Source organism: Caloenas nicobarica, chromosome 1 (genome assembly GCF_036013445.1).
Source record: "Caloenas nicobarica isolate bCalNic1 chromosome 1, bCalNic1.hap1, whole genome shotgun sequence".
Lineage (NCBI taxonomy): Eukaryota > Metazoa > Chordata > Aves > Columbiformes > Columbidae > Caloenas > Caloenas nicobarica.
The window spans coordinates 115,406,163-115,422,382 of record NC_088245.1 but is presented as its reverse complement, the minus strand read 5'-3'; the positions used below and the strand labels follow the sequence as shown (position 1 = coordinate 115,422,382).

The window sequence follows — 16,220 nt, the reverse complement described above, 5'->3', positions numbered from 1 at the left end:
GGAGGAAGAAGGCAGTTCATTTTATCAGATCATGTTACAGTTTTGTGTTCTCAGTTATTAGATACACATCTACTTAAGGTTTTGTCTAGTTTTCTGAAGAAACAAGATTTATGTGAATAGGAATTCAGTCCCTCTGTCAAATTTGGACTGATGGATAGATGGACCAACAGACAAGCAAGGTGGTTATGGTCTAAAAGGTTCTGGAAGTTTCATGAGAACCAGTGGTAAGGGTAAAACCCCATACTGGTGTACCCTATGAAAAAGCAGTTATAACTGGAATGTTTTTATATTTTGAGAGACAAAGCAAACTGGCTGGTCATCCTTATTCATACTGACTGCCCAATCAGTGCATGCATGGACACAGACCAGTCATAGCAAGTGTGATTGCTTTGCTAGACTAACATCTGAGAGAAAGATGGGCTGTAATACGAATTGGGTAAGAGATGAGATGGATGCCAGAGTGGCAAAGACATAATACATGACTTAGTAGGAAACCTATCTGCATTAGTTCTCCTGATCACAGAAGAATTTGCTGTATTTATTTAGTGAAGTGAAATAATTTTCATTAAAGTCCTCAGAATTTTTGTTGCTACAGTATTATGGTACTAAGAAATTTGATTTGTTTTTCTCTGTTCATCAATATCAACATCAATTTCTCTGTTCATCAACAGAGGATTGTAATAACAAGTGTTATTACTACACTCTTGAAGGCTGGGCCTGAAAGAATAAAATCAGCATAATCAATAAGACAAACATACCCAGCATTCTAAAGCCTCCACATATACCCTTCAGCCAAACGATGTCTGGTTGGTCTTGGTCATTATCACTTGTGTAGCTATACTTCAAATTAAAGTTTGGAGTGCATTAGAAGGGAACAAATTCTATTTTGTTTGTACTAATTGTGGCTAAACTGAATATTTACTCCTAGTATTATGACTGAACTTTACAGTATTAGGATCCTGTGTCCTGCCTTCTTACTGTGAATGGCAAAAAAGAAGTTACTAATTTAACTGTCTCTGAAAAATGCTTTGTAGCCTATTCTGGAGACTTGCTAGATACCCAATCTTTATTTTAATAACTCATGAAAACAACTTGAAAACCAGAATGTGAAATTTCCGACTGCTGTGCAAAAATGATTTCATAGTAGAAATATGTTACTTTATTTTGTTTACCTGTATTTTTGCTCCAGAATTCTGAGTCTTAGTTAGCATTATGTATTATGAATGTTCTCCTTGTAATAATATAAAATCTTCATGATAGATCTACTGGTATATTTTAGCAAAGCAAAACAAACCAAAACACCTTTTGTGGTATTATTAATGTTTCATGTTTGTGTTTGAAGGTTCTTGATACAAACCCACTGCCTGGAATGACGATCACCCCTTCTGAAGGGGTAGTACCTGTGGGAGGCCATGCTGATCTCAGAATCTGTTTCACTCCAATTGCAAAAATGAGTTTTGATACGAGAGTAGAGGTATTCAAAACTGGAAGAATTTGTCTCTTGAGTTTTATGTTGTGTGTTTATTTGTGGAGATGTATGTACATTTGAGCATTTTTTGGATTTTTTTCTCTGGTGTGCTACAGCTTTTTAAGAAAAAAAAATGTTTCTTACAGCAGTTGATGGCTGCTATAACATATTCTGTTATTTTGGTCTCAGTCCTCCTCTGAAGTATCAAAACAGCCTCGCAGTTTGAGCTGATTCATATTATACCATTGGCAAACTGTTGACATGAACATGTGATTGTCTTCAGAAGATCATGTAGACATATCTGCAGTTCTTATGGTCTGCAGGGGAGAAGCACTGGAATACTGCAATGTCTTTAACTTCTTGACTTCTTTTTGTGGTCTTCTCAGAGACGGATTTACTAGTAGATTTGATATGATAATAGCAGTGCAATAAACATCTAATCCTATTTTGTTTTCTGCATACCTGCTTCCTGAACTTGTCCTTGGTCAGATGAGTGAAAACAGGAAAAAGGATGCTACCATGAAGCCGATCTTTGCTACCTTTTCTGACTCTAATCCTGGATTCTCCATCTTCTATGGCTGCCTATATTATGTTTGCTAAATCTAGTATCCATTTCTTTTTCCCACTTCTAAAATCAGATTTGGCGTTGCTCAGAACAATAGTATCTACTTTGTACCAGCAGCTCTGTCAAGCAATTTGTGTTGTGATGTATTTTCCAGTCCTCACAGCTGCTAAATAGATCTAACCCATCCACTCAGCTTTCTCCTGCAGAAGACTGGTCTTTCCTAAAACTTTGTTGGTTTGTGTTTCTTTTTTTTTTTTTTTTTAAATTGACAAGTATGACTATCCCAGAAATGGCAGGCCACAGAGGCATGGCAGATTCCAGTGAGATGTGGTTTCAAAGAAGAATCTATATATATATCTATATGTTCTAGACAATGAAGGCATTTTCTCTACCTCTTTATATTTCCATAACAAAACCACATTATATTATGAGGGAAGAGTTGTTTTCATATTTTCACTACAAACTCTGCTGAATGTCTCTCTCCACTCTATATCTGTGGGGTACTGTTTTTGTTTTGTTTTTTAATATTTTTTCCATGTATTTATGACAAATTTGCTGACATAGTTATGTTAAAATGACCTTCTTATGCTGTCGTCCATTCACTTAGGTATCAGTGCGAAATTCAGAAGTACTAGAGCTTAGGATTGCTGGATTTGTAGAGATCCCTGAAATAAACATTGATGTGGTAAGCATGAAGAAATTGTGGCAGTTGGTAAGATTGATAGTTTTGCTTTATCTAGACATTCAAGTGGCTCATCTCTACTTTGTATTTTTCATTTTTTGTATAACTTCCTGAGAAAATTATCAAAGAGAAAAACTTAGGAAATTAAAAACTAAATGTACATATAACAGTTGCACTAACTGATAGCTGACAGCTTTAGCTTTGGAACTTGACAATGTGGAAAAAGTTTCTTAAAAGGGAGAGGATTTCTTTAAGCTACTTATAGGGAAAAAATGCATTAAGGAAAAAGGAATAAACTGATCTGTTTAATGAATAATGAAAACTTTCTTGATGGTGTAACTGGACTTATGTATTGAATTCTAAACTGTTGTGTTTTATGCCCTGGAAAGATTTTAAAGATAAATGTTATGCAAGACAATTGATTAACTAAGACTATTAGTGTATTACAAATTTTGAATCCTTGGGCAAGTATATTTTTCACAGTCTGTTCATTTATAGACTTTACTTCACAGTGCTTTGACTCTTTTTTTCTTTAAACTTACAGGAACTATTTGACTTTGGTGGTGTTTATGTTGGTTCTACAAAATCAATTCCCTTTTTGCTGCAGAACATGGGACAAGCATGTACTAGAATGGAGTTTGATTTTTCTAAGTATAAGGATTTTAAATTGAATGCTAGTGACCATTCAGGTATTTGCTTTTGCCACATCAGAATTTTCATTAAATAAAGAATGGATAATGCTCAGAGAAAATTTATCAAACTATTTCTGGTATACAATTTTTTCTAATTTAAGAAAACCTAAAGCTATTATTTTGAAAGTGCTGCTTAATATAAATTAAGAAGTTTGCTCATAAAATGACATTTGCCAAAAATAAGCACTTAGAAAATGTCAGATTGCCTGTAGATTTTTTTTTTCCCTACAGTTGCTAAGGTATATACCAGTTAAAACAAAACAACCAAAAACCCCCAAACCAACCAACCAAAACTGAACAACTGTACTAATTTCCCGTTCATGGACTTTTACTCATAGTTTTGATAATGTTTATCTCTCAGTTAATTCATTGTCAGTATAAGGGTCTGGACTTCTCTTTTTCCTAATGGTACAGAATGTCTGCAGGTCCATCACAGGACCTCAGTTCTTCATGATGCCCAGCTCAGAATGACATGGGGGCAATATGTGGAATTAGGTTGCTATTTGTTTCTTGCTAGAACTAGTGTGGATTCTTATCCTTCACCCATTGTTGCTTATCCCTTTCCTGCTTCAGTCCTGGCATCTCCTTTGCTGTTCCAACAGCTTTATTCATGAGAGAATTTTGCAGCTATGCTTATATGTCCTCTTGACCCTGAGAATATTGTGTCCAGTTCTGGGCCCCTTAGTTCAAGAAGGACAGGGAACTGCTGGAGAGAGTCCAGCGCAGGGCAACGAAGATGATTAAGAGAGTGGAGCAGCTCCCTTATGAGGAAAGGCTGAGGGAGCTGGGTCTCTTTAGCTTGGAGAAGAGAAGAAGGAGGGGTGATCTCATTAATGTTTATAAATATGTAAAGGGTGAGTGTCAGGAGGATGGAGCCAGGCTCTTCTCGGTGACAACCAATGATAAGACAAGGAGCAATGGGTACAAACTGGAACACAGGAGGTTCCACTTAAATATGAGAAGAAACTTCTTCACAGTGAGGCTGACAGAGCACTGGAACAGGCTGCCCAGGGAGGTTGTGGATTCTCCTTCTCTGGAGACATTCAAAACCCGCCTGGATGCCTTCCTGTGTAACCTCATCTAGGTGTTCCTGCTCTGGCAGGGGGATTGGACTAGATGATCTTTTGAGGTCCCTTCCAATCCCTAACATTCTGTCATTCTGTGTGAAATCAGGACTCTTTCTTTTGCAAGACAGTATTATAATATTTTGTTGTATCATTATGTAGAACTATATGTGGATGATGCCAAAAAATGATCTGACAAGAACAGAGGGGTTTCCTTGCCATGTGGTAGACTTCAAAGGGAAGGTGAGGGCTCCTTGTCAGACATCTTAACTTGGAAGAGAACTGTAAGACTGTCTGCAACAGGCAACTGACCAGCATGGGGATTGACTCATTGCACGTGATTTCTAGATCAGTTTGTGTTTGAAATAATAATGTGACATCTAGTCAGACCCAATACTGTTCAGATGGTGAATACTGGATGAATACTGATGCTGGTGTTCCAGGATGAATATTGATCTTGGAGGAATGCTACCTTGTTTATCGGAAACTCACGCTTCTGCCAGTGCCTTAAAACTGGACATGAAAGTCTGAAACATGAAGCAAGCCTTAGTGGTAGACTTCTGTAGTGTAGATTGTACCTAAAAGTCATTTGGAAAACCAGTTTCAGGCAACAATTTTTCTCCCTGTGGTATTAGTTTTCATTATTTAGTTTAGCTGTTTTTGCCTAATGCTTTTATTCTAAGGTAAATGCCAATGATGTGTGTTTCTTTATTTGTTTGTTTTTCTCTGAAATATTGTGTTCTCAATCAATAACTTTCATGAAAGTTGCTGGTGATTAATTCTTCTCAAAATTACCCCTTCAGAATCCTTATGAGAAATACTACATTCATTCATAACTTTGCAAGAAAGGTTTACCATACAGATATGTAGATACCTTAGGCTGGAAATAACTTTGGAATACTGCAACTATTTCAAAGGTGATATTTAGTGCAATAACAACTGTAATTTGATTCTAATTTTTGTTTGACAGTGGTTGACTGCTGCTCTTCAAAGCCACATTTGTATTTGGTTAACTTAAAGGGAAAGTCAGCTCTGCAATGCTTGCTGTCCTTCATGCCAAAAGAGGTAGGTCTATGGGGCAGCGGTGATTATGATAAATTAAAACCATGCTTTGTGATATTTCTATAGTGAAAGAATATAGACATTTTAGATGCACATTTTAGTGTGTGCAATAGTATTGTAATAGTAATCCAATTATTAAGAAGTTCTGAAATAACCTTTATATAACTTTTGCTGCTTTCCTTAAATGTTTGCATACACAAAGGAAACATACTTTCTCAATGACTTAAAAATAGAAAAGGTATAAACTTAAACTGAAATGTCTTACCACACATTCATTAAATCATTGAAAAAGCTGGCAGCCGTTTTCTTTTTGCAGCTATTTGTGCTTTAACTCTCAGATGACTAAGGGACTGTAAAAGTAGAAGTAGTAGAGGAGTTTTATGTGTCATGAAGATTGGCAAAGTTGCTTTCTGATTGAGCTATTTAAGGGAAATCAACTGAAGATATGAGACTTTATGGGTTAGTTTTACACCAGGAAAATAGCATTTTACTGGGAGTAAGTGTCAATAGAGAGTGCTATAGAAAATTTTAAATCTGAACCTATTGAACAGTGCTTTAGAAATTGAAGGTCTGGGGTTTCCATGTGTTTGGAGAACAATGACCTGAAAGAAAACAGTCTTTGATAATATGCACCAGCTTCAGAACAAGCAGCTGGGGACCATTTCTAGAGCACATAAACTGGTTGCATTAGCTGCATTTTTAACTTAAAAAAAAAAAAAAAAAGAATGTCAGAGACAATGCATCTTGGAAGGGTCAACATTATTTTTTTACTCTTCCTGCTCTCTCTCCTTCCCAGCACTTTAGTTTTTGAATAAAAGGGAATTCCTTTGTTGAAAGCATCATTTGAATAATATTTACATATTACAGGCTGTGTCTGGTAACACTGTGATTTTCTTCCTCTTATTACTTATGTTGGCTGAGATTGTGTGTATATGTGGAAGTTATTGTGAAATAACTGATGGTGTGAATTTATAGCACATTCACTACCCTGAGATGATTTTTCCTGACAGAACATGAGTCAATAGATTAATAAAAAATGGCCTATTTCAAACCAAATTAATTTCCTCCTATAGCATAGCAGACCTTGAGGTTAGGGGAGAAGCGGTAGATGTCATATCTTTAAGCATCTTGACACTGTCTGATGCAACATTCTCATAAGTAAGGTTCTCAGATTTAGACTAGTTACAGTGTTAGGAAAGCATGTAGTTGTTTGCTACCAATGATCTATTTTCCAACTGGAGAGAAACTCAGTAGGAAAAGTGCTGACATTTTTATTTATGTAGGAAAGGTCAATAACAGAAATGCAAGACAAGATAATGATGTTGAAGTAATCTATGTGTGTGGTACTGTAGATCACAAGCTGAACAAGAATTAAGAGTAGAGGCAGACATTATACTTATTTATGTAAATAGGAATAATGTTAGTAGAGAAAGAAAATAATTATTGTAATCAGTGTTGTAAACACCTCAGCTGAAACAGTTTTCCCATTTGGGATACCATGCTTAAAGAAAAAAGTGGGAAAATTTCTCTTGGAAAGAAAGTCCAAAAGAAAGCAATGGAAATGATCAGAAGTCCAGAAACCACAAACTGTGCGAACAATTGAGCTAACTTCCAATGTTCTGTGGAATACAATTTATATGTGCTTGTTCACTGCTGTAGATAGTTGATAGGTAATGAGTAATGGGTTTAAATTATATCAGGTGGATTAGATTAGATATAAAAACTCATTGTAGCAAAAAGAGTCAAATATTGGAATAAAATACAGGAGCATATATCTCCATTATTGAAGACTCTTTAAGGAGCTGGAGAAGCACCACCAGAAATGCTTTACTCTGTCCCAGAGGGACAAGTCATGTGTCAGACAATCATGTTTATGCATTGTAAAATATTCTAACACCACGTTGTTGTTCTGAAGATGCAATTCTGGCCCCACTAAGGCCAGTATTAAAGCTCTTAGTAATTATAACATCACTTCTTAGTGTCTGTCTCTTGCTAAGTGTGAAATTCAAACCAGTTAATAATTAATACAAAGGAACATAGATTTTTGGATTAAAATGATGAAATTGGAATGTGGAAAAGCTAGCTTCCTTTATAAATAAAAAGAAGTACATCAATTAGTATACAAACATGGAAAACAAAAATGGCGAAAAGATTGATAGAACTTTTAATGAGTAGGTATATATTGTTACTGTTCTTACAGCCAAGCTTCAAAACTTAATTAGTTTTGATTTTTATTTTACCAGTAAAGTCCTCTGAGATGCATATTTCATTTAAAAAAGCAACCTGTTGTGACAGCTTAAAATATAAGTATTCAACAAGATTTAAAGTTTTTTTGTTCTAATTGAAAGATTGTCAACAGAAATGAGAAACAAAATGCTGCTTTGTAACTACCATTTATTTTCCAGTAAGCCATAGGTACAACACTAAACAGAGAAAGTAAATGGTTGCTAAAATTATAATGCCCTTCTGTAAGAACTTTCCAAATCTCCTAAATTACCATTCCTTCCTGTTTTTCATTTTGTATCATCCGATTACTTTGGAATAGAATATACTTACTTTTGAGGAGTTTGCTCTGTTGGCCGATTAGATGGGAATGAAGTAATGATGATACAGCTAATACTTTAGCTTGGTTAAGCTAGTGGTTTAATTTTTTTTTTCCTCAGCATCTATACAGAAAATTCAGTTAGGAGTTCTATAAAAAGACAATACCACATACATACTGATTTAAAAATGATAAATAGGGTCTAGAAATAGTAAAATAGGGTCTAGTAATATTATTCTGTGGACGATACGAGGGTACATGCTATGTATAAGATTTAACAGATAACAATAGTTTAATTTCCAAGGCCTCAATTTCAGTTTATTTTCATAAAAGAATTTTACTTAAGTTTTCTCAACTATTTAACAGTGGTATTTCTACTTTATACTGTAGATGCAGTTTTTGTTTATTTTCCTTTGATCTTAGTAGCTAAAATCACACAATTGTATATGAGATCTAAACCGCGTATGTATTGATGTGAGCCAAAACCTGAAATCTGACAGCTTATGGCACTGGATTTCTCTGGTGATGGTGCTGCTGTACAAAGTGATCCTTTATTCTCCACTGTAGTGGAAAAGAGGGTAGTAGAAGGTCAGTTGTCCCCCTTACAGACTAGTGAAATATCAGCTCTCTAAAATCCTAAATGCCTCTCACCCACAGCTATCAAAACAGGGATTATTATTTGCCTCTCAGTACTCTATTTTCCATTGTTCCAGTTGAGGTCTATTACTGTTTTCTTTCCTTGTCAAGTTGCAGGATGGATTAAGAGTAGAAATGTTGCTTCTGACACTGCTGTAAATTCAATTGATTAACTTAATATTTCTGAAGACTGCTGAAATAGCAGATGGTTCTTTGTTTAATTTGTTTAATTTCACTTCTCGAATGAACTACTCTTCAGTATTACTGTTTGTTATTTATGAGCATCTCCAACTGTCATTTGATAGCGGTGGTATGGTAACTGAAGACACTGGCGGTCTGCTTTAATTATGATATAAGCTTGGAAGAAAAAAATCTTACATTTGACTGGATCTGCTTTGTGACTGCTTTTCTTACAAAAAAAATATCTGTAGAATATACTGCAACTATTGATTACAGATTTCTATATAGGGTTTTCTGATGTCATCCTTTTTAAATTTTTAACTCTGGGTCTAAGTGTTTTTCACCTCTTAAGAATAATTTTTGGCAAACACAACAACTTTCTTTAGAAGTAAGGGAATAAACATTTTCAAAAAGGAATTTTTGCTGGGGCTGCTTATAACTCATAACCAACTGATAAGGGCTGCTTCGAGGAAATGTCTTTATGTCAGTATCTCCGCACCAGATGCTTACAGCCTTTCTGTCTCCCCTTGCTCGCGGTGCTGGGGAAGCTCCCTGTACAACCTGTATTTCCCTTCTGCTCCAGGTGTGCAAGTCCCTGTCTGTCAGGGGGCAACTTGCTCATAGCTGGGCAAGACGTGCCCAAAGACACAACTTACAACCCACTGTTGATAACAAGTCAACATCGCTGAGAGTTAGTGCAGCACTGAGAGCTGGCAGCAGTAGCACTGACTAATGTTAAATGAAGTTAGCTTTGAAAACTAAAAGTGTTGCCCAGCACGGCATCACTGAGGCACACATCTGAAAGTACATCTACCTCCCAGGATGCTGTAGCTTTTCTTTAATTTACCTCCTGCAAAGAAGAATGCTAATAAAAAGCATAGTTCTGTTAAGAAAGTGGTCCAGGTACAAGCATCTCTTATTGTGATCAGAAACTCTCAGTAGTTAATGATTCTTGAAACACTCCTCATTGCATCCGAGTTCTTTATCATTCTAGCTCATCTAGATTTCCCCTTTTTCTCTCTCTCCTTCCCTTTCCTGACATTTCGGTCTTGAAAAAACCCTAATCTTCTCCATATATTGAGCTTTCCCTGTTCAGGTTTCAGGGTTGCAAGTGCTATTTCCTGCCTCTGCACTTGAACAGCTGCTTCTCTGATCTCATCACCATTTTCTGGACAACTGCTCTTACCCAGCTACCTCCCAGCTGCTACAAACCTTCTGTATCCCTTCGAGCTGCATTCTTTTCTGTCCGCCTTCTGGTTCTAGTAAAACTTCCTGCTGTTGTTGCAGCCATTACTGACATCACTACCCTGTAAACCAACAAATTCCCACTATATTGATGTTATTGCTAAGAAAGTAGCTACTAGAACTAAGGAAAAACAAAACCAAAATAATTTAGAAGTGTTCATTAAAAAAATCACAAAAGCATGAAATTATTTTAATATGCTTTAAAATTTTATTAAAACTACTTGAATTGTTAACTTGAGGTTTTAAGTAAGTAAGTCTTGAATGCAATCTTGAATTCTCCTGCTAAAAATCAACTTGGCACTAGCTTTCCTTCTGCCACAAAAAGCTTCAAATAAACAAGCTAGGTAAATACATTGGAACTCTGAATAACTCCTACAATTCTCACTAAAACTTAGTGTGTACAAACACACGTAGCATCAAAAGACGCTCTTGGAGATTAAGTATATTGGCATGCTTATAAAATAATATCTAAAAAATTGAGATTATTCTCCCAATATTTTAAGTGGTAAAATGAAACCCAGGCATTATAGGTAAGGCTAGAATGTTGCTCAGACATGGCCTGGCTGTGCCTTCTTGTTATTCCAGCATCTCAGGAGGTGTTAGAGGTGACAGGATTCCCCACTGGGGAGTGGACATCCCCACTCTCCTCACTGGGGAGAGTTTAACCTCGGTGTTTGTTGGCTGCAGAAGTCAGAGCTGTAAGTGAAAGCAGTATAAAAATATCTATAAATAGGTAAGCTAGCAAATACTTCCTAGTGTCATATTGTATACAGGCTGTGTGCTGCTTTCTTTTCACTTTTGATATAATTTTATTTGAAAGACACTTCAGTTATGGTTTAGGTTTTTTTCACTGCAGTATAAGGAGGTTTAGCCAGCTGAACATCTGATGAGCTAGGCACTGTTCTCATTTCAGAGCTGAACAGAAAAAAAATTTCTGATAATTAAACAAAAAAGCTGAGCAAACAAAACCAAACAAAAAACCCCATGACTATCTGGCCAAATATCTGTTGTAGCTCCCTCATCCTTATCCAGAGAAAGAGCTGAGAATTATTACTTATGGATTGATTGCTAGCAGTGATTATTTCTGAACTGAGTTTTAAAATGTACAGGGTGTTTCAAAAAGATGGACTCAATTTAAAATCACTGTATCTGTGCAACCACAAACTGCCCATGAATGAAACTCCTACAGTCTGTACAGCAGGTGGAGGGAACATAGAGCCTTCATAAAAAGGTTATTGAAATTCACTAAACTGTAAGTTTTTATGTAATTGTACATGTTGGGTCCATCTTTTTGAAACACCCTGTACTATCCAAAATCGTAGAAGCATGGCTTTTCTGACCACAGTTCTCTCTACAAGCTCCCTGTCCAGGTAACGGAGGAGCACCTCATTCCTTTAGTTTTGTTCCAGGGAAACAGGCAGCTTATGGTCACTTTAAATACTTGCTCCTCTTTGTTCCTCAGCTGTGAGTGTGTTTCCGCAGGCAGGATGGTCCACCTGCTCTAACAGCAGTGTCATGCGTGGTCTGGTACAGAAAGGGGAAAGGAGGCAAAGCAAAGCAAGGTGCAGGAGTGACCTTTTTTTTTTTCCCCCCTCTCCTTTTTACCCTGCTGGAAAATATTTAATTCCACCATCTTGGAAAAAAGACAAAATACACAGCTGTCTAATAATGATACCTATGAGAGGCCTTTGATTGAGATAAATAGAGCAAGTCACACCTGTCAGAGCTTATTGCGTAAGCTTTTTGTAGACAAGTGGCAGGTGGTATTGTGTTTGGTGTTTTGGTGTTTTTTTCCATTTTTAATGATGTACTTTTAAAAAAAAATTATTTTTTAAGTGAAAGAATAGAATCCATGGTGTAAGAAATGAATTCTATGGAAAATCTGCAGCTGTGGAATTATAGGGTATTGCTGGTGCATCATCTATGACCATACACAAGGGAAAGATCTAGTTTTATTTCAGTGCTTTGAATGATGGCTTTGAACACTAGTTACATTATTCATTGTGGAAAGCTGCTTATCTGTGATACAAAGCTAGGGAATTTAGGCTGTGTGAAAGATTTCAGTATGTTTGAAGGAGAAGCTCATGTTAAATCTGAGGGGAGGTTGAGAATGTATATTGTATACAGTTGCAGGACATAAGCCATTGGTTTTGCACTTAGGTTTAAATTTGAATCAAACTTTTTTTTTTTAATGTACATTACATATTGTCCTACTAAATCTCCATGTTGTTAGTGCTATAAATAAAGAAACTTTAGAATCAGCCTTAACACAAAAATTCAATGACTTATAATGCTTCAAGAAATGGAACAGTCTGTATGATAAATACAGGACTATTATCCTTTTACAGGTGTTTAAACTTAATTTTAAGTCATAAATTAGCTTACTGATTTACTTGCAATTCCCTGTGAAGTTGTACTGTGAAAGCAAGTACTGTAATTTTAGGAAGATATCACATATTCTTTGTGCTAAATAAGCTGTATTATTCCTGGATTTGACAGCAGAATTTTTACTCAACCTTTAGAATATATGCTGTATTACAATACTAATTAGCAAAATATATTTTATAAAGCATAAAATATATTATCGCGTTGGGGTGCTCGTAAAGATAGAAATGAAGTAACTGCTTTGAAAGTGTTTTCTGAAAATAACTTAATTCTTTTTTTCTACTCTCAGATTTCCCTCCTCAACCTGAAAATTAAGCTTGAGTTTATTTTTTATGCATGAATTTTATATAAAATACCATTTTAATTGTCATGGATGCTGAGGTAGTTTTTTCCCCTTTTGTTTGTTTCAGTATTTAGGCCTGAGGCAGGAAGCCATTCAGCTGTGTTCACTCTCTGGTGTTGGACTTAGAGCTACCGTGTGCTTCCTTGGTCAGGCAGATTTATTGAAATCAGCAACTTTTATTTGTTTAGCAATTATGGTAAAAAAAATCGAAGGTGTTTTAAAATTTCCTCTAAATAAAAGTTTGCAGTAATGTAAGTTTTATTTAAAGAAGTGTTGTGTTCTGGTGGCAGCCTACACAAACGTGCTTTTCTGGCATCCTTTGGAGGTGTTCTATGTGAACACATAACTAAAAGCTCCTTTATCTCACGTGACTAGTATTTTTAAAGCTTCTTTTGAAGTATTTTAATTGCTGAGACTACCACTTTCTAGGTGATGCCTCCTTTCCAATTAACATGCATAATTAGTGTAAGTCAGGACTGGAAAAATATTTCTTGTAATGATATAAACAACCTGGAATGTTTGTGAAAGAACTCTTTCTAGTCTGCTTCCTTCCTGCTCCTCCCTGTGTTCTCTGCTTTATGAAGTTAAATGCAGCTTCAGAAAAAGATCTCAATAGATAAATAACTGTAAAGTATTCATAGATAATTTAAAAAGCAACTGCTAGTCCAGGAATAGTATTAGGATTTTTTAAAAACATTTTCATCGATTTTATTTAGTATATAATGTTACAAAAGAGAATTTTCCATTATGGAGTTCTAGAGATTAAAAATGATTTTTTTTTCTTAATATATGTGTAAAAATAATGATTCTACTTATCAAAAGTCCTAAAAATGAAATTAAGGTTACTTCTGTTTCAGTAATACGTGTATGTAGCTGTGTAGATGTATGAATTATATTTTCAGTTCTAGGTATATAGAATTTTAAAATAATTTTTCATTGGAAGTACAGGTTAATTAATTGCAGTTAATGAGGCAAGGGACGTAAGAATGAAATGAAAGGTCTACAATCTGTTCTCCGTTATATAAATACCTTTCTATGAGTTATGTTTGTTTCAAATTTGCACCATTGTTCTTCAAAACAAATGCAGATTTTCAGTGAACATCATGTCCTACATGTAATGGATTGAGTGTCTTGCACATACTTGGTCTTGCTTACCAGCTGTTAGCAAATAAAACCCTTGTTGCATAGTAAGACTAAACCAAATTTTCCTGGTAGTGGGGATGAAAAACAAATTTTGAACGTCTACTCTGGGAGAGGGATAAAGGGATTTCACCTTTTGTTGTCCAAAATAAACATACTAAACACAACAGCATTGATGAAGAACAATTGCAGTGACAGCCTGTACTCTTTTGCATAGCCAAAGATGTAGTGGTTTCTAATGTTGTAGACTAAGCATTTGAATCTTATCAAACTTTAAAAACTTAGTGTTACTAAGTAGTGTCACATATGTCATACATGCTAGGGATAGAAGGATTTTCTAGCTCACTTTTTTACTGCAGTTGCTGGCAATGGTGTTCCAAGTGTTAGAACTGCCATGTAGGGAAGCACCTGCTGGCTACAGGGAACCGGAGATGTGCACTGAGAAATGCAGTCACCTTCTCTCCCTTCTCCTTACAGTGATCCATATGCTTCGGAGATAAGTTGGTTATTTATGCAGTATTTTGCATATTGCACTTCTGAAGATGTATTTTGAGTACACTATATCCAATAGAGCAAACCTCTCTTACAGCTGAAGGAGTGTGACAGAATATTTGGATTGTATGTGTGTCGTGACTGGTGCTTGACCTAGAGAGTCCTGTACATTTTTTTTTTTCTTTGTCTCTCTGATACTGATTCACCTTACCGTTCTCTCTTATATATGTATTTTAACAGCTATCAGGGTTACCGAATACTCATGTATTCAGCTCTATTCTATCAAACTTCTCTCATATTTTTGGAAAAAGTTTTAAAAGGTTTTTTATTTGACAGATTTTCACAGCCTTGAAATGCAATGCTTATTACTTTCAACTATAAGAAAAGATAGTCAGTTGTTTCTCTGAAACTGTGAGGAGCCACTGTTGTTAGTGACGTGAAATCGTGTATTTCACACGTACTTTGAAGTGAAAGGAAATTCTCACACTATGAAGAAAAGATCCTTTTCAGTCTAATTTTTAATTATGTGGTTTTATGCCATAAGAACATAGTCTGAAGATGTAACTTGATGAGTTTTTTATGTGGGTGACTTGAGATACTAAAAATAGATGAGTATGTAAACCAAATCAGGAGATTTTTACCCGATCTTTGTTTAAAACACACCTCAAGCATTAGTTACTAAAAATCTTAAATGGCATTCACCATGCTAATATTGAAAAGCCAATTCTATGTTATAAAATCTAATCATCATCAGATTTGAAGTATCAACATAAATCAAGGGACTGTGGTGATCTCACTAGAAAAACTTCCCCTCATTCCGTGCTTTCCTCTTGCTAAGCATAAATACACAAAGTGTTCCACAAGGCTCAGCACACATCTCCTCACCAGGGGTCTCTAATTGTGTGTTACAAACCCTGTTGGAACTCCAAACATAGTAAATGCTCAGTACTTCTCCTTATCTAAGCTCTGTGTTGGTTCTGTTACAAATCAATATGTGCCTCATGTCCTGACTTAGGACATTTTTCTTTTCTTTCCTGTCGTCTATATATTCTACACACTGTCACATGTGTGAACCTGAAGCATCACGCACTATTTTCTGTAGTTTTGGAAGGCTTTTAAATGATTCATAACTTTTTTATATAGCTGGTCGTACTGCAAATTCTAAGCAGCGTGTAGATTGTATAGGCCAGAGTTAACCATACCTTTTTGTCTGGAGAACATGTTGTGTTGATCCTTGGAAAGGCAGGGTGAGAGGTATGAAATGCCTCCTTGAAAATGTACTGTGAAATAAATTTGACCTCTCTAGTGCACAGTCCGACAAAAATGAGGATTTGTATAAAACATGCTATCTTTTAAATTCTAAACCTTATTTATTGGGGGGCGGGGGGAAGGAGTGTGATTGCAGAGATAAAACTAGGATCAAAATGACTGGACTTTGGACTCCTAGAATTCAGTGGTGTTCAATGACAAAGGTGTTAAGAGTGATGTGTTTGTTTTCCTTGAGATTTCTTAATTTTTAACTCATTCTCCACCTTGATCTTGGAGCCCATTTAATTTGTGCTCAGTATACCGTGACAGCTGAGCTTTTCTCTTCAGTGTTTGGGAAGAGCTTTCCTAACTTATGTAACTTTGCTTTCCTCCTCTTTGCTCATGCTTACACATTTGGGCCACTGCTTCAATCTTTTTTCACTCAGCAGGGCGGCTGGAGAGGAACACAACACAAT

General features: G+C 35.8%; 1 protein-coding gene across 1 annotated transcript in view; it reads left to right on the top strand.

Moving 5' to 3' along the window:
• Positions 1 to 16,220, top strand: part of CFAP47 (cilia and flagella associated protein 47) — a 311,215-nt gene that overhangs the window by 23,672 nt on the left and 271,323 nt on the right. The window contains exons 18-21 of the mRNA XM_065651976.1: positions 1,343 to 1,474; positions 2,641 to 2,718; positions 3,260 to 3,404; positions 5,442 to 5,536. Of these exons, the coding sequence (XP_065508048.1) occupies positions 1,343 to 1,474; positions 2,641 to 2,718; positions 3,260 to 3,404; positions 5,442 to 5,536 (450 nt within the window). The remainder of the gene's footprint in view (positions 1 to 1,342; positions 1,475 to 2,640; positions 2,719 to 3,259; positions 3,405 to 5,441; positions 5,537 to 16,220) is intronic.